This window comes from Hippopotamus amphibius, chromosome 6, assembly GCF_030028045.1.
Source record: "Hippopotamus amphibius kiboko isolate mHipAmp2 chromosome 6, mHipAmp2.hap2, whole genome shotgun sequence".
Taxonomy (NCBI): Eukaryota; Metazoa; Chordata; class Mammalia; order Artiodactyla; family Hippopotamidae; genus Hippopotamus; species Hippopotamus amphibius.
In genome coordinates, this window is record NC_080191.1 from 50,202,348 (window position 1) to 50,230,307 (window position 27,960).

The 27,960-nt window shown below is 35.5% G+C and overlaps 1 protein-coding gene across 4 annotated transcripts in view; it reads right to left on the bottom strand.

Moving 5' to 3' along the window:
• SHPRH (SNF2 histone linker PHD RING helicase) overlaps nt 1-27,960 on the bottom strand; it is a 99,818-nt gene that overhangs the window by 13,356 nt on the left and 58,502 nt on the right. For all 4 annotated transcript variants that reach the window (XM_057739053.1, XM_057739054.1, XM_057739052.1 and 1 more), the window contains exons 22-25: nt 22,963-23,106; nt 21,746-21,847; nt 18,779-18,850; nt 17,107-17,295 (exon numbers count right to left, since the gene is read on the bottom strand). In XM_057739053.1, coding sequence (XP_057595036.1) covers nt 17,107-17,295; nt 18,779-18,850; nt 21,746-21,847; nt 22,963-23,106 — 507 coding nt within the window. The remainder of the gene's footprint in view (nt 1-17,106; nt 17,296-18,778; nt 18,851-21,745; nt 21,848-22,962; nt 23,107-27,960) is intronic.

The following is a 27,960-nucleotide window of genomic DNA, read 5'->3' on the forward strand; positions in this document are numbered from 1 at the left end:
GAACACTTCCTAACACCATACACAAAAATAAACTCCAAATGGATTAAAGACCTACATGTAAGGCCAGACACTATAAAATTCCTAGAGGAAAACATAGGCAGAACACTGTATGACATCCATCAAAGCAACATCCTTTTTGACCCACCTCCTAGAATCAGGGAAATAAAATCAAGAATAAATGAATGGGACCTCATGAAACTTAAAAGCTTTTGCACAGTGAAAGAAACCATAAACAAGACTAAAAGGCCACCCTCAGAATGGGAAAAAATAATTGCCTATGAAACGACGGACAAAGGATTAACCTCCAAAATATACAAGCAGCTCATGAAGCTTAATACCAAAAAAGCAAATAACCCAATCCACAAATGGGCAGAAGACCTAAATAGACATTTCTCCAAAGAAGACATACAGATGGCCAACAAACACATGAAAAGATGCTCAACATCACTCATCATCAGAGAAATGCAAGTCAAAGCCACAATGAGGTATCACCTCACACCAGTCAGAATGGCCATCATCACAAAATCTGGAAACCATAAATGTTGGAGAGGGTGTGGAGAAAAGGGAACTCTCCTGCACTGTTGGTGGGACTGTAAGTTGGTACAGCCACTATGGAAAACAATTTGGAGGTTCCTTAAAAAACTACAAATAGAACTACTATATGATCCAGTAATCCCACTCCTGGGCATATACCCAAAGAAAACCATAATCCCAAAAGAAACTTGTACCATAATGTTTATTGCAGCACTATTTACAATAGCCAGGACATGGAAGCAACCGAAATGCCCATCAACAAATGAATGGATACAGAAGATGTGGCATATATATACAATGGAATATTACTCAGCTATAAAAAGGGATGAGATGGAGCTATATGTCATGAGGTGGATAGAACTACAATCTGTCATACAGAGTGAAGTAAGTCAGAAAGAGAAGGATAAATATTGTATGCTAACTCACATATACGGAATCTAAAAATGGTACTGATGAACTCAGTGACAAGAACAAGGATGCAGATACAGAGAATGGACTGGAGAACTCGAGGTATGGGAGGGGGCGGGGGCTGAAGGGGAAACTGAGACGAAGCGAGAGAGTAGCACAGACATATACATACTACCAACTGTAAAATAGTCAGTGGGAAGTTGTTGTATAACAAAGGGAGTCCAACTCAAGAATGGAAGATGTCTTAGAGGACTGGGGCGGGGAGGGTGGGGGGGACTCGAGGGGGGGAGTCAAGGAAGGGAGGGAATATGGGGGTATGTGTAAAAAAACAGATGATTGAACCTGTTGTACCCCCCCAAAAAAAAAAAAAAAAAAAAAAAACTGAGGAGAAAAAAAAAAAAAACTATATGATAGGTACATATGTGTTTATCTTTTTTTAATTTTGTATTTGCTGGAAATTTTCTTTAGCTTCAAATTGTAGAAGTTAGGGATTTACAACTCAAGGGAATCAAATATAAAAAGCATACCAGAAAGGCATACAGTGATATGACCTTAATATAAGATTTTTTAGTTAAGTGGCTGCATTTTGTAGTTACAAAATTTTGTTACTTAGATAAGCAGAATTTATATTAAAAATACTCTTCATTTCAGATATTATGGCACTGAAAATGTTCAGAATATAATGAATCAAAACTCCAATGTAAGCAAATAATAAAGAATCTAACCCACAAAGAATCTTTTATTACAAGGGCATTACAAAGGACAAGGACAGAGTAACAAATGACGTTCACTTGGACGGAAGCAGATTTATACAAAGCTAGATAAACACTGAAAGAGTGCTTTTTGTACTTTCCATAACCATTTCCAAGGTAAGAATATGAAAATGAGAATAAAGATGAAGAAATAAAGTAAGTGTTTTTGTAGCCTTCATTGAGAAAGTTTCCCTCCTGGAATGCTCTGGGAGATACTATGACATGGAGATTAAGGGGATGAGATTTTGAGTGAGATAAATCAAAATTCAACTGCCAGTTCTCCAACTCCTTAGTTATAAAGATTCTAACTTTTCTAAGCCTTAGTTGCCTCATCTGTCAAGCAGGGATGATAATTATATCTATTTCCAAAGGTTGCTGTGACGGTTAAATGAGAAAATGCATACGAAGTGCTTAGCCCAATAGTCGGCAACTGGTAGGCACTCAATAACTTACTACCTTTCAGAGACATTAAATATGAGCACAATGACACAGATTATTCTACAAGGGGGGCAGATCTAACCAAAAAGAAGTAAAAATATTCTCATACTACTCTCCTCCTCAAATCATACCCCCTTACTACTCTTACACAAAGAGACATTCAAAGGTAAAAATATACACAAAACAAGAAAGAAAGCTTTACTAACTTTAAAGCTGCCAACAAAGAATTATGGGAGAAATTTTAAAACTCTCATATTAAAATCCTGGATCTACATTTATTTCTCTGGATATGCAGATTTTCAACTGTACTTGTAAGGTGAAAAAGGATAAGGGAACTACTCCAATCTAAAAATTATCTTAAATAAGAGCAAAATTATCTCAAATAAGAGAAAACAGAAAGTAAGCATAAAGTGATCATTTAGGAGTTTAGACAGAAACTTCCATGTTCCTTGCAAGGTCTCATTTTCAAAGATATTTTCAAGTGAAATACCAGGATAACTATGAACCCGTTATCAATTAAGCTGCTTCTTACAAAAATTTCAAAAGAAAACAGAATAATCTTTTATAAGCAACATTCCAAACTAGAGTGCTAACTCTTTGAAGGAAAAGACTAGAATATTCCCTTTCATCAAAGTTTGGCCAATTCAGTGGTAGCTCTCAATGATCCCTTCCAAATGCTACAAATCTGAACCATTTGGTCCCAGTCCAGTTACTTCCTACTATGAAAGAAGAATAATAAGTAAGTCTAGAAATCCAAAGCTCTGCTTGGCAGAAAGCTACATGGGGAGTGAGACAGCCTTAATACCCTTTTCTTCCAGATGGACAGAAAGTGGCTACTGAGAATGAGAAAAATGAAGAAAGAAGAGGGAGGCCCATATTTATCTGTGGCTCTTGGTTTGAAAAGGCATGCCTTGTGCAATTTCTGAAAACAAAGCCAAAAAATGCATAATCCTCATCTTAGACCAATGCGTTAAAACAGTTTCTCCCAAAGATTTCATATTTTAGACTACTTGAAGACATTTAAATTATCATAAATTATCATTACAAACGTTGCTTCAAGTTATAAGATGCTGTGTTGAAAATACACTGCCTCTGTGAGTCTATTTTAATGAAAATTCATAATTTGTTGTTAAAAGATAATGCCCTAGACAATGAAGGATTACTATTCTAAAAAGCATTACTATTCTAAAAAGCATTGCCAGTCTTCCTAAAAAGAAGGCAGTGAAATGTAGGAGAAAAACTAAATGGAAGTTAAATAAGGATCTGGTTTCTGTCCTATTTGCTACACATAGCACAAACACTTCTTGGAAGTGCGGAGTGTTAACCACTGGACCGCCAGGGAAGTCCCTGGATAACTTTTAAAAAATTACAAAAAAGCAATATATGTTTATTGGACAACTAAGTTAATAGACATATTTAGGATTAAAAATTTTAAATCTATTATTTTATGCCTTAGTCTCTCTAAACACTACTAAGCATTTGGCATTTATTCTGCTAGACCTTTTTATGCATTTTAGAAAGCTCCATGAAAGTGCACACACACTTTTAAATGTGTTTTATAACATGGCCTTTATATTTAACATTGTATCTTAGCCTTTATATTTAACATTGTATCTCAGCAATCTTACCATGTAGGACCTTTATATATTCCTCACCTCAATGGCTGCACAATATTTAGGATATGACAATGTATTAAATATTTGTTTATTAATACATATTTAGGTTGATTCATTCTTTTTTGTTCCTACAAATAATACTTCAATGACTCTGCTTATACTTATAGCTTTGGGTACCTGTGTACATCTTCTTGTTGGATAGGTACATCAAAGTGGAACTGTTGGTCAAAAGTTGAAGAAACTTTTTAGATATTTGGATTTTGGTAGGTTCCCTATCAAACTGTCCCTAAAGATGCCAGAACTTTAAACTATTGACAGTTAGATGTGCCGGCTTCTTAGCACACTTGTTAAAATTCAGTTTTTGCCAACCTTATAGGTAAAATGAGGAACCAAATTTTCATTTTCCTGAGAATGAGTTTGAATATCATTTGCTGGCCATTCAGAATTCCTCTTCTGTAAGCTGTCTATTCATATCCTTTGCCAATTAAAGAAAACCTGGTTTGTAGGACCTTTTATATACTGTACCTATTAAATTTATGTTGTAAATATTTTCCTAACTTTCTATATGTAGTTCACATTTAATTGTATTAAATGCAATAATATAGGCAAAAGTGCTATATTAATACATTAGTTGCAGTAACTCACAAATGTTTGATGAATGATGTGGATTTAAAAACTATTCTTTGACTTTACTATTTTATTAGACTTTTCTGTGTTTGACATTTAAATTTGTCTTTCATAAGGGAAAGATGAGAGATTTTATTTGCAGAACAGCTTTTTCCTCAATTAATTGCCCTGCCATGATTCTATCTAGTATGATTTCATATGATATTATATCATATCTCAGAGTATAGTATATCCCTGTCATTTATCAGTTGATATTTGTTTGAAATCAAGGACCAAATGGCATTTACTTTTATATCACCTAGAGCCTAGCATGGTCCTCTGTAAACAGTATATACTTGACCAGTTTAATTAACGTAAAAAAATTTAATATGTACGTTCAGGCTTCTCAATCCCAAACACGCCTGAGTAAAGCAATGAAGAAACAAAATAAAAATAAAAGGGGATTAAGAATACAATTTAAAGCTCTCAACATATTTTCTAGTCATTCAGAATGACTAACAACAGGCAAATTAAATCCTACAATTAATCTCGATAGCTTTCCCACTTATAAAAGCTTTCAGACAAGAGCAGTCCTGAAAGACGAGCAGATTTAACCTAACACGAAGCAGACTGAGGTGGATTTTGGGTCAATGTTGTGTAATGACATCACTGGAACGGGTTTTAAAAGACGCCGCCAGTTGGCAGGTGCTGCTCTCTCACTCCCGCCTATGAACACTCATTTCTTCCCTACCTCTCAGCAGCGATAGGAGAGGTTAATAAAGTCCGCAAACCCTGTGGACTTCTATTTCCAGTCTTCAGAATCAGAGATACATTAGGCCCTTATTCTTAACTTTTTTTCTCTTTTCTACTTGTGTTTTTACACTTCCAAGTGAAAAGCAAAAGTCCTAAAATTATACTGAAAAGACCATGGTTGGTCTATGAGCAGAGCCCATAAAAAGTGATCAAAGAGATCACTCAAACCCTGGAGCATTTCAGGTTAAGTTCCCGTTTGATTACTCGAATCATTCAACAAAAACCTTCTGGGCACATAAGTGACCAGAACTATACAAGGCACTGAATGTACAATGATGAAAAAATACTCCTTTATTCCCAAATACATACACTCTAATGCATGTTACAGAATATGGAGAAAAGCAAAGGATGGCTTTATACTGCTGGTCTGGCCTGGAAGCGATTTCAGTGAATGCTTTATTATACCATCTTAATAAGCATTATGCACATTCTACTGTTCTTTTTAATGCTTCTATCTCAAATACATAAATAAACTTTGGCTCAAATCTGCCAGTCTCTGAGACAACTACTCAATGTGGTCACTGCTACAGAAAAGTAATATTCACTTTGTTAAAAAGACTGAAACAGGAAGAAGGAGATGGGTCTATATAAGAGAGGATCACAGAAAAGGCAAAAAGATACAGATGAAGAAAGAGAGATATCAATCCATCCCTGTGCAAGGTGTTAATAGAGTATGAACATTCTCAAGACAGGTAAACTGGCAGCCTTAATCCAACCAGCTTATGTTTTAGCTGTATCAGTAAACACACAGATGCAAAGTCAGGCTGGAATTAAGGAGGAGGGGTGCACGGGAAGAGAAATCTCCTCAAACTGCTAGATCATTTCATAATATATTAGATTGATAAAGTTGGATTTAATTATAAACACCTCTGCCCTCTTCTGTCCCTTTCCTCATTTCTATCCTTTCTCGTTAGCCTCTTCAGTTTTTCCAGATATATATCTACCAACTCTGACTATGATTAATGCTTGGTTTTTCTTCATGTTTCTGAAATATCAGTGACCAAAGCCCAGCTCTGGAATGAAGACCCATCATCTGTTCTCTGCCCTGCCTTGACTGTATCTTTGTGGCTGTTCTCTCTGAGGCACTAGTTCTCTCTGAGGTCAACTAGGGAACTATGAAAGGAGACATATAAAGTGCTACCACTCATATCAAGTCAGTGCTTCTGGTTTTCCTCTCATGAGGTAAGTAGCCAAGAGCATTTCAATAGTTAACAATGAAGAAAAAGGGGCTTCCTAGGTGGCGCAGTGGTTAAGAATCCGCTTGCCAATGCAGAGGACATGGGTTCGATCCCTGCTCCAGGAAGATTCCACATGCCACGGAGCAACTAAGCCCGTGCGCCAAAAAATAAAATTAAAAAAAAAAATAAAATAAATATTAAAAAAAAAAAAAAAAAAACAATGAAGAAAAAGGATGGACTTTTCCTTCTTTACAACAAAAGAATCTTATAAAATGTTCTTTATGGAGATCTTCACTCCCTTGCTTGTAATTTAATGAACAAAACCAAACTAGATCTCTAAGCTACACATATAGGTCTTGCGCTTTCTGGAAAATTAAGTACAAAGTTCCAGACCATTTAGGCAGTCAAGGCAATGAAAAATCAGTAGATATCCATTAGCAATAAAGGCCGACAAAGAATTTCTCATGAAATCTGGCTTAGAGGTTGTCTAATAGCATAGAGATCAGAAATGTCTCACAGCCTCTTATCTATGCTAAATAGGTGCAACTAACTTATTTTTATCACAGAGTTAAACTTCACTGAAACAGGCAGCTCTACACTCTCAGGCTGTTGTGAAATTCTGAGAACCTAAACTTTGAGTTAAAAAGCTGTTAAATGTGTTAAAAGGATGGAAAATTCACCTTTGTTTCTGTCATATATTCAGGAGACTGAAAGAATTCTAACAATAAATTAAACAAAGTAGTGTTTGATTTAGACTTTGATCAACCCCTCTCCTCCAAAATAGGTCTAAAGATTTTACCAATGCATCTTAGAGTGAGGTACTGTTTTCACTCTCTGAAGTCTTGTTATTGAGGAAAGCAGAGGGAACAACAGGAAAAACCCATGAGTGTGCCACAGAAGACATAGTGTGGCTGGCTTCACACCATTCCCTCCACATCTATGCGCTGCTTGTGCTTGATTTCCATAATTAAAGGAAAAACAGTGCTCTATAACTGGAAAGCTATTGCCGAAAACTGGCAACTCTGAAGCAAGGCATGGCAATCCATGACTCTGAACCAAGGGTTTGTTACCCATTCTGTCCCTTCTTCACCAATCTAGTCCTCCTTGCCTTGGCCCCTTTTATTTTCTCTGTTTACCAAATCTGTCCACATTCCTCTCCCATTCCTTTTTCTTTGTAACATCTATGGATTCTCATGGTCATGCTCTGCTCCAGTGGTAGAATTAAGGGCTAAAGTGGCTGCTGTGTTCTGAAGAATATCAGAAAAAAGTCTACGCAATGGAGATGATGAATGTACCCAGTCTTATTTTTCATCAAATATCAGAAAGAATATTCATATTTATAGACTACTTTATGTCAACAGGCAGACCAACTCTTCAGGGATTTTATAGATACTATGTATATATTATCTTTAATATAGCTTTATAATATATTAATATATTATATATTAGTTCACATATTATATATATTCTACACATATGAAACACATAGACACTAATACATATGAAACATGTCAAATAATGTCTTACAGTAAGGGGGTTGCCAGTCATTTACGACTCTAAAGTGCAGGCAGAATGAAGTCATGTTCAGAAGTATAAAAACTCTGATTTGCCATTCACATGCTCATCATGTTAAAATCTTGATGCAGTTTAGCACAATGAAAAAAGAATCATAGAATGAGGATTACATGAATAATGGTGCCAGATAAGGTGACATAGAAATGAAGGAAGCTAGCTAAAAAATGAGAACTTCTACTAGACTGGGGATACTTAGAAGATTCTTCCTTGAAAAGCAAAGTTTAAATGAGAGAAGATTAGGGTTACGTTCCTTTCTGCATGACTTCAATCACTCTGCTTGGTTCTATAATGAAAAATGTTTACATTACAACACTGTACACACCACTTACTGATGTTTTCCTAGATACAGAAGTCACATCTACAATTAGATAACAAAATGAGTGTATAAACATTACAATATAAAAATGATACTATAACACAAATTGGAATGTGGAAGGGAAAAGAAAGAATGAAGGAGGAATAGATATACTAATTTCCTCCTACTTTAAAGTGAGGAGTCAGCAGATACTGTCTAAAGCTAGTATTACAAGAAAAAATTTATGCACATTACTGAAAGTCATAGAGGTGATCTCTATAACTGAAAACAGAAACTGTTCACAGTGGCAAGGTAAAGAAAGAAAAATAAAGGAGAACATTACTTTTCACTGCGTGCTGTTCGTTTTATTCTGAGTTTATTTATTTATTTAAAAGATTTTTTTTTTTTCTTTTTGATTTGGACCATTTTTAAAATCTTTACTGAATTTGTTAAAATATTGCTTCGGTTTTATGTTTGGTGTTTTGGCTGCAAGGCATGTGGGATCTTAGCTCCCTAGCCAGGAATTGAACCCACACCCCCTGCATTGGAAGGCAAAGTCTTAACCACTGGATTGCCAGGGAAGTCCCCAAATTTATTTTTTATTCTTTTGTGCAAATTACTTCTACTAAAAAATATTATATTTTTTTGTTTAGCCTGATTTCTTACAGATGAATAAGGGTTTTAGGGGAATGGGTGGGAGGCTTGTAATTCTGGGACTTTTTTAAACTTATTACATCAGTGATACAATTGGCATTGTGTTTATCATAAGTGAACTGGTCTTCTGAATTATGTCATTATCCTAGTGTTGCATGCTATTATACCCGAAGTACCTCTCACTGCTCTAAGGTCAAGTGGATGCCTAACCTTTGCTAGCTGCCACAGATGAGTTTCAGCCTTGTCAGAAATAGGACAATCACATCTGAAACAGAGCGAAGATAACATTTATTTAAATTGTTAATTAATTAATTTATTTTTGGCTGCACCATGCAGCATGTGAGATCTTAGTTCTCTGACCAGGGATCAAACCTGTGCCCCCTGCATTAGAAGTGTGAAGTTTTAACCACTGGACCACGAGGGAAGTCCAGAGCAAAGATAATATTTAACTCTTCCAGTTATTACTTGGATTGATTTTCTGCAATCTTTTAAATATACTATAAGAATCAAAGATCCTGTGATTAGAGATTTTTTTTGAAGATTCATTTAACTGAAGAACAACACTTTAAAAAAGACAAATTTATGCAATTTAGGCCCCCTCCCCCCCCCAAAAAAAACCCAAAAAAACTATGATCTCTAATCAGTTATATGAGAAACTGGGTTATAATTTGGTGATAGGTCAAAGATTTTTCTTTAGGTTTCCTTGCTGGTTTGTAACTTGCAAATAACTTGAATGTTTCCTATTGTTTAGTATAGAGGAAGTCATTTCCTGTCTCTGTATTTTCTGACTTTCATTACTTTTATTCTGGGCTTTTCCTTTTGAAGTAGAGCTAACTCTTTCAATTTGCCTGTGCTGTCCATAGTACTTCCAGCTGAGTAAGATCAGTTAACATTGTTTTATTTCTGTCTGCACCTGTTCACCATGCTAAAAACCCATGTTGATAGTGACAGATACAATTTAGTGCAGTTACACAGTTTGTATGGTTGGTCTCACAAAGTAGGAATACTTTTCAAGCATATGCCTGGCAATGGTTGGGTTCTTCACATGTTACTTGCATAAAGTTCAAAGGAAACTCTACTCAGGCGGCGTACAATGGGAAATTTTACAAAGTGAACTTAGCCACAAAAATATTATCCTGTTCTTTAAAATACTTTGAATAATTATTTCAAAGAGATAAAGTTAGCAATTGCAAAGAAGTCAAAAATTTTATTTGGACCCAAAAGTTTTTGGGAATATTATATGTAAGTACTAATCAGTTGTTCATCTGTCCAGCCATCTATCCAGCCACCTACTGAGTACCTGTAACATGCCAGGCATTGGTCTAGATCTAGGGATACAGTAGTGAATGAAACAAAGTCCTCATCTCATGAACAATGTCCTTTCCACATTTTAATGGAGTTTACACTTTACTTACACTTTACACTTTAAACTTATACTTTACACTTCATAAAGTATGTTTTCATAAAGATAATTTATAGTTTATATTTTAGAAGTCTTGTGTGTTCAATTTATTGCAAACTATTGCTAACTTCAACATGAGACTCACTAACAGTTCAAGAGCTAACTTGGCTAGTGAATAGAAATTTTTTTTGCAATTATATTTATTCATGACGTTTTCTAACAAAAAAACTTAAGTGTGTTCTAAATTTACCAGTTAATATTCATGTATTAATGTTATACAATACATTAATATTATATTACTTGTAATATTAATTTAACAATGAATATTATAAGATAATATCAAGTATCTTATATAAAAAATTTAGATAAGCATATTTAAATATAACCACTTGTGAATTATATTTACCAAATCATTTTATGTCAATTTTAAACTCATTCAGAACTTTACAGTTTTATTCTACCCAGATATTTTAATTATATTTGGAAAGTATAAGACAGACCTTACAAGTCACCTCTGAATCAACTGAACAAAAACTCAAAAAACAAAAAAAGAAAAAAAAAGGAAACACAAAGAAAAAAACAGAAAGGAAACAACAAGATTCTACACAAAGTAGAACCTGACACATAGTATTGCTAGGTTTCTCTGAGAGCTTGAATGTAGAAATCAATATTTTTTTTCTCTACAATAAGGCTGTATATCTCTATTAGCAATAGATTTGTTTGTTAAAAATGCATATTTCTGGACCAGATTTGAGATCTAATGAGTCAAAATTTATGGGAATGGAGCCTGAGAAAATATTTTAAAAAGAAGACCCAAGAGAAACCATAAATAAGACAAGACAGCCCTCAGAAATGGAGAAAATATTTGCCAATGAAGCAATGGACAAAGGATTAACCTCCAAAATAAACAAGCAGCTCATGCAGCTTAATACCAAAAAAGCAAATAATCCAATCCACAAATGGGCAGAAGACCTAAATAGACATTTCTCCAAAGAAGACATGCAGATGGCTAACAAACACATGAAAAGATGCTCAACATCACTAATCATTAGAGAAATGCAAGTCAAAGCCACAATGAGGTATCACCTCACACAGGTCAGAATGGCCATCATCAAAAAATCTAGAAACAATAAATGCTGGAGAAGGTGCAGAGAAAAGGGAACCCTCCTGCTGTGTTGGTGGGAATACAAATTGGTACAGCCACTATGGAAAACAGCATGGAGGTTCCTTAAAAACAAAAAATAGAACTACCATATGAGCCAACAATCCCACTACTGAGCATATACCCTGAGAAAACCATAATCCAAAAAGAAACATGTACCACAATGTTCACTGCAGCACTATTTACAATAGCCAAGACATGGAAGCAACCTAAATGCCCATAGACAGATGAATGGATAAAGAAGATGTGGCACATATACACAATGGAATATTACTCAGCCATAAAAAGGAATGAAATTGAGTTATTTGTAGTGAGGTGGATGGACCTAGAGTCTGTCACATAGAGTGAAGTAAGCCAGAAAGAGAAAAACAAATACCGTATGCTAACTCATATATATGGAATCTAAGAAAATGGTACTGATGAACCTAGTGACAGGGCAAGAATAAAGATGCAGTTGTAGAGAACGGACTTGAGGACACGGGGTGGGGGGTGAAGGGGAAGCTGGGATGAAGTGAGAGAATAGTACTGACATATATACACTATCAAATGTACAACAGATAGCTAGTAGGAAACTGCTGCATAAAACAGGGAGATCAACTGGATGATGGGCGATGATTTAGAGGGCTGGGATAGGAAGGAAGGGAGGGAGCCACGGGAGGGAGTGGATATGGGGATATATGTATAAATACAGATGATTCACTTTGGTGTACAGCAAAAACTGGCACAATGTAAAGCGATTATATTGCAATAAAGAGCTTTAAAAAAAATAAAGAAAAATAAAAAGAAGACCACTTGATTATTAGACACTCAAAAGTTTGAGAAGCAGCAGCACTGTGTGTGGGGGTGGTATGGGTGGGAAGGTTTTGCTGTGGCTATCCCCATGTATTTTCTCCTGGACAGAAACTCCCCATTATAGGGTCAGGGTTTCCACTGACAAAAATGTTTTGTAGGAAACCTAGCCAAACAGAGGACACAGGGAACAGACCACGTGGGACATATGTTCTGCCAGGAGGCCTACTTCACCCTCTAAAATGCCTGGCAGTTGTCAGAACTTGTAGGGGGAATTTTGTTTACTTTGTGAAATGCCCAGTAGGTTCCAAGGGTCATTTAGGAATACTGTCACACTGCTGTTAGGGTAGATACAGTCTTTAACTTAAATGCATCCACTAATCCAAGGAACATTTTGTTCACTTTATTTCTATGGTCAGTCAATAGGATTCCTTTCATTGTGAAATACCCGTAGAAAAAAATGTCTTACATTATTTAATTCTATTTTTATGTTCTCCAAATATCTTTTATCAGAGATCAGCTGCATGATTAAGCAACATGTATGATATTATATTGTTTGCTGTGTCTGAGAGTCTTGACATGAATGCTTAGAGTGAAATAAACATTTCAGATAAAAACTTTGAGATAAAAGATGAATTCTCAGGAGTGTTTAATAAAGATCACGGGTTTGATAACCAACAGTTAAAAAAAGCTTAAATTCAGCAATAGTATGAACTAATATTTATAAAATTTCAAAATAATGCCTTTGTAATTCATATAAAGCCATCTTTATATCCCTTGACTCCAAGATAGATAATGTGACCATTCAGTGGGACAGTTTTAGAGGGTCAGTGTGCAATGAGAACCTGAGAAAACACTAAGCAGATGCTTCAAGGAGTAGCTGGCAGAAATGTGATGGTCAGAAAAGGAGACAGGCAGCAGAAGGCAGAAGCAGCAGATAGAAACGGTGACAGAAAACAAAAGTAAATGTAGCAAGAAGCAAGGTGAGAATGTGGAAAAGTGATAAAACCTGCCTGCATAGTAAGTACAATATTCAGTCATGTATTTAATAAAAAGGAAACATAAGTATATATGCATCCATGACAAAAGAGAAATTAACTTTAGTAAATTCTGTATTCTTTAAATTGTTTTTACAAGATCCTTCAATTAATTCATGTTAATTAATTAGTTCATTAATGCTTCATTAATTTCATCAATACCCATGAAAGACAGGAAGAAGCCAGAGCATAATAAACAGTGTTTGTGCACTGATACCCCTGTCTTAATAGGATAGCAAACGTAACTGTCCTGCTCTCTCTGCTGGGTGTCTAGGGAAGCTGCCATAAAATGAACAGGTGTTTTGATGGGCTCAATGACTCAGTTTCATAGAGGCTGTGGTGTTTACTGGTATCCAGAGCAATCACTTCCTAAACCTTACTGCATGAAGCCTGACACAGCAATTCTTTCTTATGCTCCTTCCCTGCACTGTGATGAATGCTTTCACCTAAGGGTCAGCAGGCCTTCTTAGCCACGAATGCCACCTGTGGCCCATGGGATGCCTGAGGCCAGAGGAAAGGATAGAAGGGAAAGAAGAAAGGGCTAAAAAAGACTCTTTATGGGAAGGAAAGGGAGAAAGAAACTATAAGAGTAGGAAGAAAGGGGGAGAGGGGACTGAAAACGAAAGCAGTTCTTTACAGTGGTGAATAGGTTACAGTATACTAGCTCTGAACATTATATACATTATATACTTGGACCACCTATTCAACATTCAGATCTCATTGCTTCAGCTTCTACCACCTTTTCTCCTCCACCTCGAGTCTAAAAAAAAATGGTACAAATGAACTTAGGTACGAAACAGAGTCACAAATGTAGAAAACAAACTTACGGTTACTGGCGGGGAAGGGAGGGGAGGATAAATTGGGAGATTGGGATTGACATATACACACTACTATATATAAAATAGATAACTAATAACGACCTATTGGATAACACAGGGAACCCTATTCAATACTCTGTAATGACCTATAAGGGGAAAGAACCTAAAAAAAAAAAAAAGTGGATATATGTGTAACTGATTCACTTTGCTATACTCCTGAAACTAACACAACACTGTAAATCAACTATATTTCAATAATAATAATAAAAAGATCTCTTATTCTCTGATAAAAACCCTTACCCTTATAGCTTGGTTATGCAATAGTCCAATCTATCTCTACTTTCTCTCTATACATCAACACTCTCCCTGTCTTTTCAAGAATTTTGTATTACAGATTATCCCTTCTTGCTCCTATATCTTCAATTTATTCTTCTTTACTAAAGATTAAACATGCTCAAGAATCTTTTAAACTGAATAAAACAAAAAAAAACACAAAGTCTTTCTGTACTTCATATCTCCTTCCAGTTACAATACTCATTTTTCTACTTCACAACTCAATTTATGAAGTATTTGGGCATTTTGTATCTGTACCTATTCACTTCCTGTTCACTCCCCATTCCCTCCTGATCTGCTTTTTGCCTCTACATTTCCACTGAAAGGGCTCCTTTTGAATGACCTTCAATGACCTTCATTAGCCAAATTAGTCCATCTTGTAGCTGAGCCACCTTCACCATCACGGGATACAGCTGATAATGCCTCCTCCTTGAAGCCAAGTTCTCTTCTGGCCTCTGTTGACAGCATACTCTCCAGACCACCTACGCCTCTAGCTGCTCTTTCTTGGTCTCCTTTTTCAGCTCCTCTCCCTTCATTCCACTTTTTTAAAAGCTATGAAGTGCTGCAGGACCTGATCTGAAGCTAAACTCTATGTTTCTTTTCTTAGGCAATCTCATACACTTTCATGGCTTCAAAGATCACTTACGCCAATGACTGTGAATTTTCTATCTCCAGCTCCATATATTAACACTTTGCTGGAAAGTTCTACTTGGATGTCTCAGGCACTTCAAATATAGTATGTCTAAATGTACCCGTCTTCCAAATACCTTATATCAGTAACTGTACTTTCACCCACCTGAATTTTCACATCAGAAACCAGGGGTCACCTACAAAATCTCCTTCTTCATCAACCCCTCTAATACTGTATCTCACTCATCAACTCTAAACATCTGAATATATCCACTTCTTTCCATTTCCACTGCCACCAACTTAATCAAAGCCATCATGACTACCATTGTAGCTTCCTAAACTGGTCTCTAGACATTTTTTTCTACTTCAGTCTTTTCTATTCCTGCTAACCTAATTTTCAAACTGTAGCAAGAGGAATCTTTTAAAAATCCAAGTCTGATCATGATACTTCTCTGCTTATAACATATAACATGTTAATAGCTTTCTTTATATGAAAAGAAAATTCTCAGATGCTCAGGTGTCTTTTCAGTATCTGGCCCCTCTTCAGAATCCAGACACATTTCATTCTACTCTCCTCTATGATTTCTACACTGCAGCCACTCAGTTCCTTTTGAGTTCCTTCGGCTCAGACCTTCTCACGTACGTGGGATTTTTGCTTGTTTTTTTTTTTTCTGTCTTGCAGCATCCTCCTGACAAGATCACTTCTACCCTCTTTCTAGGTTGGCTGATCCATTCATCATTTAGACAGCTGCTTAACTGCCATTCTCTGAGGGCGGAGAAGCTAGCTTTGATTTTCTTTTGCAGTACTTATCACATTAATTATTTGCTTAATGTCTGTGCTTTCTGCCTCAAGTCAAACTCCTTCCCCCTACTGCCAAACTGTAAAATCCATGAGGGCAGCAATCATGCCTGCTTTACTCATGAGTGTGTGTTGCATCTGTGAGGCCCAGCACACTGCCTGGCACACTGTATGTGTCCAGTAAACATGTACGGAAAGTATGAATGAATGAAAGTTCATCCCAACTTTGGGATCCTGTTTATCTCAATATGCTTGAGAGCACTGTGACTGATATGGTCAGGTTTTACTCAAATAACAGTGAGAATAAGTAGCAATTAGATATTCTTTAACGGAACTATAGTGTTCTCAGGAGCGGGCATCCTAACAGCTGCCTAACTCCTGCCAGTTTCAACTTGTGGTTAATTCTACTCACAAAATACAAGCCTGAAAAATAAGTGAGCAGAGAGCATCAGGGACGCAGAAGGAGAAGAAATGAATGAAAAATATTCTACTACCTTTTGCTTATGAGCCAGCCCCACCATTCTCCCAACTACTCCTTCTGGCCTGTATTCCCTACTATACTCATACATTGAGTTGTCCTTTGGCTAAGTTTGGTTAGAAGAAAAAAAAGCATGCTTAAGTAAAACAAAAACCAAAAAAAGTCTAGTAAAGCCTTTTCATTAAATAAATACCCCTTAGGCAGAAAGTCTAATTACAGATCCTATTTGGATTTTAAATTAAACTCTTATTTCTTAAAATTCTGAATGAAGCATGGGAAAAAAATTAGGAAAATAAAACGAAGTTTTGGCTATACTCTGAAATACCAACTCATGCCATCTACAAGTACACTACCTCCTTGTGACAGTCTTCACTAACTTCAGTAATCAATTTTTTTATCCTTCAATTTGGTGGGGCACATCTTCTTTTCCTGATACCCAGGGCTGAATGCAAGAATGAAGAAAAAGAAACCTTGAATTTAATCAGAGCTCTATTTGTAGCAGACAGAAACACTATAAAAATAGTAAGGGACTGGAATTCTAAGATGTCACTTTTTTTGCCACAGTGGACATAACTATTGCTGTGTTTGAAAAAGTGGTCTTGTGTTCCTCCCGTGGGGAATGAGTAGATGATAAAGCGGAGGCTTTGGGGCAGTGTATCTGCAGACAGACAAAAGTGGCTGCTCCACAGTCACTGTGCCCCCTTGTTCTTTTTGATGCTCTCACTGCCAAATACTGATTCCTATTACACTGCTCTGACGCGGCATCTACATGTTCTTAACTGCCTTTACCTTCACAGGGATGTCCTCTTCCTGGCTGGCTTTCTCTGAGGTGAAGACATACGAGATCTCTTTGTGAGATGTGGTCTGGCGGCAGATGGCACACTTAATGGAGCTCCTGTGAGACCCCACACTGTACTGTTCGATAATAATGGAAACGCATTCATTACAGAAACAGTGCCCACAGGTCAGTACTGCCCACTAAAAAAGAAAACACACAGAATATGCCTCAGTGAGATGCTATCAAAGATGCCTTCCAATCTATAAGTATATTAAAAGGAGAAGAGAGTCATAATTTCATTTCCTAAATATTTCATGATATAAATATCCTTTAAGTCACAAAAACTAAGTTATATTTTTAAACTATTTTTTAGTCCAACCAGAGTAAGCTTTCATAATCTTTAGTTCTGTTCACCCTAATGGGAGGATAATAGTCAGTCAGCCATCATTATTTTGTGAGATGCTGGTGTTCTCATTTCAGTATTTAGGAAAAATGCAAAGTACTCTTTGGCACTATAACAGTAGAGTAATAGAATAGACTACAACATTAATTTGGACATAATATCATATTCAATATATTCTATACAACTTATTAGTAAGTAGATATACATTTTCACATGTTAAAGCATTTATTATATAGAAAATGAGATGGAAACGTTAAAGATAATACAATTTCTGAGACAATCTAGCTGCATGAATCTCACCACAACTAAAAGCAAAGGAAGAAATTACTTACACCATGATCCTTTCCATTTTTATAGTAATATTTATCAAAATGTATTTATCACTGATTTTTATCAGAAATCTCCAGTATCTGTACATTACTGTTCTTCTGCTCAATTTCCAATCTATCCTTTTAAGATTTATCATCAATAAAATATCCTTTAAAATCTTATCTTCTCCATAATTCACGGAAATGAAAAGGTATGTTCTTCCTGATTATTTCTGGTTAGAATATGGAACTCATATATTTAACCTTCTACTCTCAGTTCCATAGAAAAAAGTGCCAAGGACACTTTTACTCATTTAACAGTAACAGACTTATCTTTAAAATTTGGAAAAGCAATGAATTACATATATTTATCATACAAAATAGGAACTTATAGTATCCAAAATCACATTTCATTAAATAAAAATAATACTCTCTTTCAGGAAAACTAATATAGTGCCATTAAGCTTACAGACATTTGTATACTAATATTCACAAAGAAATATACTTAACTGATATAATAGTCTCCTAAAAATCACATATACATTCCCTCAGGATTGCTGTTATTTATGGTTTAAATCCTGGTACTATTAGATATTAATAATATTAACTGAGAACTATGTTACTATACGTTTGTAATACCTTAAGTATGCTGTATTATATTTCTGTACAATTACCAAATAACCATGTTAAACTGACAGACTCAAGTGACTAGAAAAAACACTTAACATTATTCATCTTTGATGAAAAAGATGGGGTTATTCTAGAAATACGTTTCACCTATCACTTAAGGGAAAACATTACTCAAACATATTTGACACTAAGCATGTCAGTTAACCTTTGGCCCTACCTTTAAGATAAAGATAATGTTTGCCTTGGATACAAAGTTTGAGGGTGGGGGGAAGTTTGTGTGTAGAAGCCTTTGAAAACTGTAAAGTGTTTTATAAATGCATGTAATATTTATTATAATTTCACCTGTTTTCCCAGTTGCCGAGCACAGATTGGACAAGGTTCTGGATTAATACCTCCTGATGTTTTATCCTGAGACTATTCAAAAAAGAAGAATTAAAACATATATTGGTTACATTTTAAAACTTGATACATGTATTACAGCTCATTTATAAAAGTAAATGTTGGCAACTGCAACTAAAATAATCTAATAATTGAGATGACCTAATAATTCATATATTACCTAATACTATCATTCCTGTGGGATTTACAAATAACATTTATTTGAGGAGTGAACAAAAAAATGGACACAATTTTTAATACAGTTTGTTAAAGTTATCATATTACTATATTTGTGATTATTACAGAAGGCAAAATAAAAAGCAACATGATATAATTTAGCTAAATTCTCATATTTTACTTTCATGCTAGATTTTTTTTTATAAAGAAATAGATATTCTTCATGTCCACTTGGTATGAGATCACAGACAGAAGAGGCAGCATTTATTCATATAACTCCTTATTAACACTGATTTCTTCTCAGTGCCCTTTTTCTAGTCTCACTAAGGCAAAGCAAATAATTAGAAAGCAGAAATATTACTGATTTGAGACCTATGTATACCTGGAAATTATGTCAAAGTATAATAGCATTTCAAAATCTCTTTAAAAATGGAAAGATTTCCAAAAAAGCCATCAAATGAACAGGTTTTTAAACTGAGGAAAATGTAAAGGAAAGTAAGTTAGACTCATAGATTACTAAACTGTTCTTTTCTTGATTATCCTTTGTCTCTCATAAGTAGAAAAAACAAAGCTAAATTGTGCATGGATTCAGCAGTTCTAATGGTTAAAACATTTCCATTAACTACGAGTGTGAGTCAAAAAATTATCCACACACTGGTTATATTAAAACTTCTGTAAATTCTACAGCCAGAGGGCGGATAATTTTTGACTCACCCGTGTATAATTTAAGTATGCAAGCATTTAAAAAAAGTTGGACCGAGTTATTCTTTTCCTCTGTTAATTATTGATTTGTTTCAGGTAACATATAGCAAACCACCTAAGACCTTAGTGGTTAAAAAACCATTTATTTCTCCTGATTTCTACAGGTCACCTGGGTAATTCTGGGATGCACTAATTTGGCTTGGGCTGGATGGTCCAGGACGGCCCCACACTCATGTCTAGCAGTTGGTAGGCTAGCTGGTCTGGGGAGAGGGCTAAACTGAGGATTCTGCTCCTCAAGAAAGGTCACCTGGGCTTCTTCACATATTCTCAGAGTTCCAAAAGACAACATGATTGGGAGGACTCCAAAGTGCATGGACTTCTCAAATCTTTGCAAGTCATTTGACTAAGTCTAGAGTCAGTGTGGGAGGGGATTAACTAAGAGCATGCGCGCAAGAGAAGGTATTACTATAGCATTTTGTAAACAATCTACCATAATTTACAATATCTCTTCTAATTTATTTAATGTAAGAATTAGCATTTTTTCCATAAAGGGGCTGACTGTAAATATTTTAGGCTTTGTGGGCCATATGATATCCTGTTGCAACTACTCAACTCTGCTATTATAGTACAAAAGCAGCCGTAGACCACACTTAATGAATGAGTATAGCTGTGTTCCAATAAAACTTTATTTACAAAAACAGGCCACGGGCTGGATTTGTCCTATGCTTAGCAGTTTGCAGACTGCTTATTTTCCTTCATTTATAGACTAAATTTCTTTCTTATATATTTAGCCAAATGGGTTTTCCTACATAGATTATATCCTTGGAATTTTAACTTTTTAAAAAATAATTCACCATATAGAGGATATCAACTTATGTTCCATAATTAAAAGAATGATCAACTATCTCTTAGTTTTGACTATCCTATTTAAAGTATAGAAATCTTATATTTTAAAAACTCATGTCCAGAAATGGCAATACTTTTTTTCCAAATGTTATTTTTTTATAGCTAGCATTTTGCATGGGATTGACTTAAAGTTCTTCTTTTTTTTCCCTGCCAAAATAGTACTCATCATAATAATAGTAATAAATAATATTAATAGCAAATACCTAGGAAGTAGTTAATAAAGTAGTTAATAAACCACTCCAGCACTTTATATATATTAATTCATTTAATCCTCAAGAGAGCCCTAAAGATAGTGCTATTATCCTCATTTTACAGATGGGAAAGTGAGAAGTAAATAACTTGAATAAAATCCTATATCTAGAAAATAGTGGTGTCATGATTCAAACTTGCACTGTCTAGGTCCAAAAGTCCACCTTGTTAACTACCATGCCATTTTACCCATAATGAATGTTCAACTTTTTCATTTTCTCATCATTGAGATTTAATGATTCACTTAAACATATTTTGTACCAGTTTTCAGGACCAATGGTAGTCTACTGCTTTCCTTCATTTGCCCTATCCAAAAATCTACTATTATATGTTGTTCTGATAAGTTACTCTGCCAACTGCCATATATTCTTGCCAGAAAATGGAATTATATTCCATTTTCAATGTCTAATATAGTACTTTGCTTACTACTCACAAAATATGTTGTGAATTACATTGAATAATTCATTACCATGTCCTCTTATTTAGCAGCTTTCCAAACACACTTCACAGTTTCAAAGAAGAAGTTAAAAAAAAAAATCTGTGTATGCATTATTGGATGCATGTGTATACCTTTGCCAAGAGGTATGCTGTAATACTTTCACTACTGAAGGCTTTGAACTACAGTCTGTTTACATTGTGCTATACTATATACTGCATACCCTTTCCATTATTTGTATAACATATTTTCTACAGATATCATCTTCTTTTGTGATCTATGTAGCTATTGCAGACATAGCTAGTGTTCTGACTCATATAACTCACACAAACAAATCAAAGAACAATTAAAAAAAACTTGTACCATTGATTAGGCGACTACTATATTAAATGAAAGGAGTCAATAAAGTGGTTTATTGATAATACAATACAGGAAAAAGTAGCATCTTTTAAAAATAATACCTTCTCCAAGTTAGTTAGGTAAAGAAGCTGCCCAAGTTTTTTCTGAAGTTGTGATGTAGCAACAGCTTTATCATTTAGCAGTTTTATACGATTTTGTTCTACCTAAAAAACAAAACAACTTCTTTATTCTAAGATGGTAACATTATATTAAACATGCACAATTATTCTATTTTAACTTTTCCTTAAAAAGTGTCCTATTTTAAGAAAACATATTTACATGTGAAAACTCAAATTTGCAAAATGGATACTAGGTAATATATTTCAAAAATACATATATATATATATATATCTTGTTATATAGAAGATAAAATTCAATGTAGAATTCTTTTAAATAAAAAGTTTCCCTATATACCTGAAGTAGGTTAAAAATCAACTAAAGGCTATTTGTGTATGACTTTTCAATAATACATTTATGGGATAAAGAAAAATAAAATGGTATGCTACTTTGGCCATACAAATAAAGCAATTTTAAGAAATCCAGGGAAGACTCTCTCTGCCCTCCTCCTCTCTGTGCCCCCAGCCAAGTAGAATATAGTAATAGAAAACAAAGAATAAAAATAAGAAGAATTTGTTTTCAGTGAAAACTTATTGAGAATTCTACTTTAAAAATTACGTGAAATAGTATATAATGAATATTTATCAGTTACAGCTTCCAAGCTTTATAGAAAAAAAAGATTTAAAAGATTAAAGGAATAAAAACAAATTATAAAGAAAATAATACTTTTAAGATGAAGAAAAGAGGTTGGTGGAGTTATTTTATTAATTCCGAGATACAAAGAGGGATTTAGCAGATGATAAGTTGTCAATATCTGTTCATCATTAGCAAAGGAAAACAGTACAAAATAAGTTCTTGGTCACCCCTATGGAAGATTTTTCTAGTTCTGAAAAAGCTAAGGTAATAGGACATACATCTAAAAACTGACCAAGAATATCTTTAGGTTCTGGCACACAAAAGTTGCTCGAGAATAGATGGATATGCAGTATGGAAACAAATGTGCAAACACACCAAAACAGTGAATGCTAAACATGTATTAGACATGAAATTGCTCATCTTTGACCTATGAAAACAAACAACTTCACATGGCTTAAACTAAGAGTAGATATGAAGCACTTATTTATTGAAGACATCACTGCCCTGACTCTGTCCCTTCTATGGATCTTGGATTTTTGTGACATCCATTTGGTGTGATCTTTTCTGTAATTCACTCGCAAATTACCTCATGTGGTTCAATGATATGAAGAACTGGTGGATTGGGCTTTGGCTCCCTAGGATCACGTACTCTTAGACGTTCTGTAGCCATTGCAAGTTCATCAACAGCAGACACACGATTCCTCAGAGCCATCCAATATTCATGAAGCAACTAAAGGAACAGAAAAGACAGATAGTGGAAAAGCACATAATTAAAATTGGTTTAAACCACCAAGATGTGCCTTGGTCAAGAGTCTTCAGTGAGCTCTTAAAACATACACAGTTTTTTCATTAAGGGTCTAAGGTACAAGAAATTCTTGGGCCATTTTTAGGATGAGGAAGTGTGACACTAATCTCCACCAGACACTATACTGTACTGCCTTTTCAGAATCTTAGGAATAGCACACTGCAAGATTTCTTGGTAGGACCAAAGATCTTTACAGATCAATACTAGACTGGTAGAATCTCTGCTTTATTTTTTAAAGAAAAAAAATTTTTTATAAAATATTTCACATTCTCAAAATAATATGTATATATGATAATGAGTATATTAAAATATACAACTGAGTCCACATCATCCAAATCAGGAAAGAGAATATAATGCCAGTTCCTTAGAAAGCCTCTGTATTCCTTCTCAAATGCATCACTTTCTTGCCTCACACATTCTTCCTTCAACCCCCAACAATGGGGTAACCACTATTCTGAATTGGACTTATTATTACATACTTTCCACTGGAGTTATACTAACCTATACATCTTTAATAATCTGGTTTAATATGTTTCCAAAATTTGTAAAAATGGTATCAATCAGCATTAAATTTTTTGATATGCTTTCTTCACTAACATTATATTTTGAGTTAGACCCTAATTGATGTGTGTGGCAGTAGCTCATTCATTTACACTGCTGTAAAAGGATTTAGTCTGCATATTATGGGGAAAAAATGCACAAAGATCTGGGTGAATTGCATGATAAGCATTCCTCTGACACAGAGCATGTGGTTAAACTGAGCCCAAAGGAAGAATATAGGGGCAAATAAACACTGTACTTGGTACTGTCCTCTTCCATGACTTGCTGTAATTAACTGTTAATGTGCTTTTGCTTTTAGAATAGTAATGTGAAAAGAAAAAAAACTATTACAAACCAATGATTCTGACTCTACAGAAGTATCACTTCCTAATCAAATGTATGAATTGATATTATAGACAGCCTAGCTTCTCTTTCTTGAAATTTTTATTCTGCTTTAAAAGGCAAGAATTTTAGATTAAAAAAATAAGATATCAAATGGAATATAACATTATAAACAAAAAAAAGACACATTTCCTCACCCATCTCACTTGCAAAGTAGGATAAGGGATTAACAAATCCACATATAAAGAATAGTTCAAAATTAATGACTAGTGTAATCTCAAGTACAGAGTTATAATATGATGAAATTACTAATGTATAAATATGAAGAGTCGCTTTGAGCATTATTAATTGCAATGGTTTCTAGTATCGCATGTGGAGAAATATTTACTATGTTCTCCAGTCTTTAAGGTTGTTGTTGTTTGGTTGTTATTCACAGAGAAAAAGCAAAAACAAAAACAAAAAAGGAAACAAAGCCACACTGATTTCACAGAATAGCAGTGTAAGATCAAGCTAAGACTAGAATAACACACTTTCATGGCTAAATAAATTTCATTTAGTAATGATTTTTAGTAATTTAATAAAAAGTCATTTGTTCAGTATTATTGTATTTATTATTCATCATTACAATCATAACATTTTAGGGAAAGATAAATTATGACACCACAACTCTCTAAAGCAGATTTTTAAAAACTGAAGAGAGAAAAAGGAAAGTAGCAATTAACGTAAAGGGAGGAGAAAGATGGCAGTGAAGCAGAAGGACGTGGACTGCATCCCTCTCCACAGATGCATCAGGAATACACCAAAAGACACAATAATTCTCACAGAGAACCAGCTGAATACCAGCAAATGACCTCGGACACCAGAAAGGCCTGCAAAGATCCCAATATAACTGGGTAGGACAGGGAAGAAAAAAAAAGGAGAAAGAGGAGAAGAAAGGAGAGGGACGGGTCCCACCCCCTGGGGCGGGGGGTTCTGAAACAGAGGGGAGATTGCCAAATTCGCGGAAATGTCCCTTATCTGATGGGGAAACCCCTTCTCCAACGGGGAACTTCCCTGGGTCAGAAGGGAGGCATTTAGGACTATTCAAAGAGGGTGAAGCGGCTGAGCTGTGGCAGACGGGAAAGAGCGAGAAACACATGGAGGGTCTGCATCACGGGTCAGCGTGTCCAGACTGTGATGTCGATTCACAGCTGAACAGGGGGTCTGGGAGCTGGAATTTGGGAACCGGAGAACTGGCTCAGGGTGAGAAATATTGTTGGCAGTGTGGAGACAGACTGAGAGGCCAGGAGGGAAGAAATCCACAGCGGATAGTGCCTACCGAGGAAAACTGTGTGGCCACAGTGGCGGCTGGATACTGCTGATCACAAGCAGGAGGGAGGAGCTGCGGCTGTAGCCTTTCTCTCTGAGCCTGAGACGGACAAAGGAAGGACCCCTGTGGGCCTAGCTAACGCACTCAGGGATAACAAAGGCCCCCAGGTGGGGCTGGCCTAGAGTGCCTGCAGCCGAGAGCCAAAAGTCCGCAGAGTGGCCCAGGTCTGGAGACATGCTGTTTACACCTAAGCTGCCCGTGTCCCTCTGCAACAGGCACCACCACGGCCAACTGAGCCACCGTGCCCAGGCAGGGCACCCTGGTGGTGTCGTAGCAGGGGGAGGAGCCGCAGCTGGAGTCCTGCTCTCTCAGCCTGAGCCACCCAAGCTGCCGTGACCCAGGTAGGGCACCACTGCTCATGCACTCCCAGGGGAAGGAGCCACTATTGTACCCTCTCACTGCCCACACACAAGCACTTACAGACGAACAATAAAAGAAGATCTGCTGGTCGCAGAATAATACAAAAAACCCAAGGTGGGTAGAAGGACGCTTAGAGCTGAGACTTCAAGGAAACAGAAATATTAGCATTAATTCTATTGATCTGGTCCATTCTGGGGTCAGTTCTGGTTTTTCTTTTTTCATTTATTAATTACGATCTTAGTCCTAAGGGATCTACATGTATTATAACATATTTTTTTTCTGGTATTTTTTCTTCTATTTTTATTTTTAGCCTTTTTATATATTTCTGTTTCTAGCTAAGTTTTTTGTAGTGCTGACTGTATCTCTCATACCTTATCATCTCTATCTTTTATACATTTCTATTTCTTTCTTTTTCTTTTCATATTTCCAGTCACGCTATGCTCTTCTGATGCCCTGTCTTCCATCCTTTTTTAGTTTATTTTATATTAATATACTTATAAGCAATAATATCAGTCTGCTCTGTTTCCTTGCTTTATTCTCCAGATGATACACTGCTTTAGTATTTATCATTAGGTTTGTCTTTATCTTAGTTCTAAGTATAATTGTCTGATTTCATTCTGAGAATCTTCAGTCTGTCTGCTGATACTCCTGCTCTTTATTATATTTGATCCTAGCTTTCAAAATCTCCCTGGTTTTGTGTTTGTGTGTGTGTGGTGGTTTTTTTGGTTTGTTTGTTTTTGTTTTTGTTTTGTTCTGTTTTGCTTTTGAATTTCTGTTGATTTTCTTTTTGACTGTCTGATAGCATAATGGGGTACTTCTGTGGTCTTTCTAGTGCCTTATGTTCTACTGAATTCAGTATTTGTGTGTTTTATACATGTATGTGTTTTCTTGACTTAGCATTTGTTTGACTCAACACTCTGCCATTAGTCTGGGGCTTAGACAGTCTGCTTTAGACCCCTTTATTGCTGGGACAAACAACCTCTGAAGTATGGACTACTATGAGAAAACAAACAAACACCATGCCGGCGAAGGAGCAGGAAAAAAACCCACAAGACCAAATAAATGAAAAGGAAATAGGACAAGTGCCTGAAAAAGAATTCAGAGTAGAGATAGTAAAGATGATACAAAATCTCAAAAACAAAATATAGAAAATACAAGAAAGTTAATAAGGACTCAGAAGAACTAAAGAACAAACAAATAGTAATGGACAACAAAATAACCAAAATTAAAAACACTCTAGATAGTATAAACAGCAGCATAATGGAGGCAAAGAAAGAATAAGTGAGTTGGAAGATAGAATGGGGGAAATAACTGCCACAGAGCAAGAAAGAGAAAAAAGAATAAAAGGAATGGAAGACAGTCTCGGAGACCTTGGTGACAACATTAAGCACACCAACATTCAATTCATAGGCATCCCAGAAGAAGAAGAAAAAAAGAAAGGGTCTGAGAAAATATCTGAAGAGGTTATAGTGGAAAACTTCCCCAACATGGGAAAGGAAATAATTAATCACGTCCAAGAAGCGCAGAGAGTCCCACACAGGATAAACCCAAGGAGAAATACACCAAGACACACATTAATAAAACTAACAAAAATTAAACACAAAGAAAAAATATTAAAAGCAGCAAGAGAAAAGCAACAAATAACATATAAGGGAAAACCCATCAGGATAAAAGCTGATCTTTCTACAGAAACTCTGCAGGCCAGAAGGGAATGGCAGGACATACTGAAAGTCCTGAAAGAGAAAAACCTACAGCCAAAAATACTCTACCCAGCAAGAATCTCATTCAGATTTGATGGAGAAATCAAAAGCTTTACAGACAAGCAACAGCTAAGAGAATTCAGCACCACCAAATCAGCCTTAACAACAGTTGCTTAAGGAATTTTTCTAAGCAGGAAACACAAGAAAAGGAAAACACCTAAAAAAACAAACCCAAAACAATTAAGAAAATGGTAATAGGAACATACATGTCAATAATCACCTTAAATGTAAATGGATGAAATGCTTCAACCAAAAGACACAGACTGGCTGAATGGATATAAAAACAAGGCCCTTCTATATGCTGCCTATAAGAAACCCACTTCAGACCAAGGCATACATATAGACTGAAAGTAAAGGGATGGAAAAAGATATTCCATGGAAATGGAAGTCCAAAGAAAGCTGGAGTAG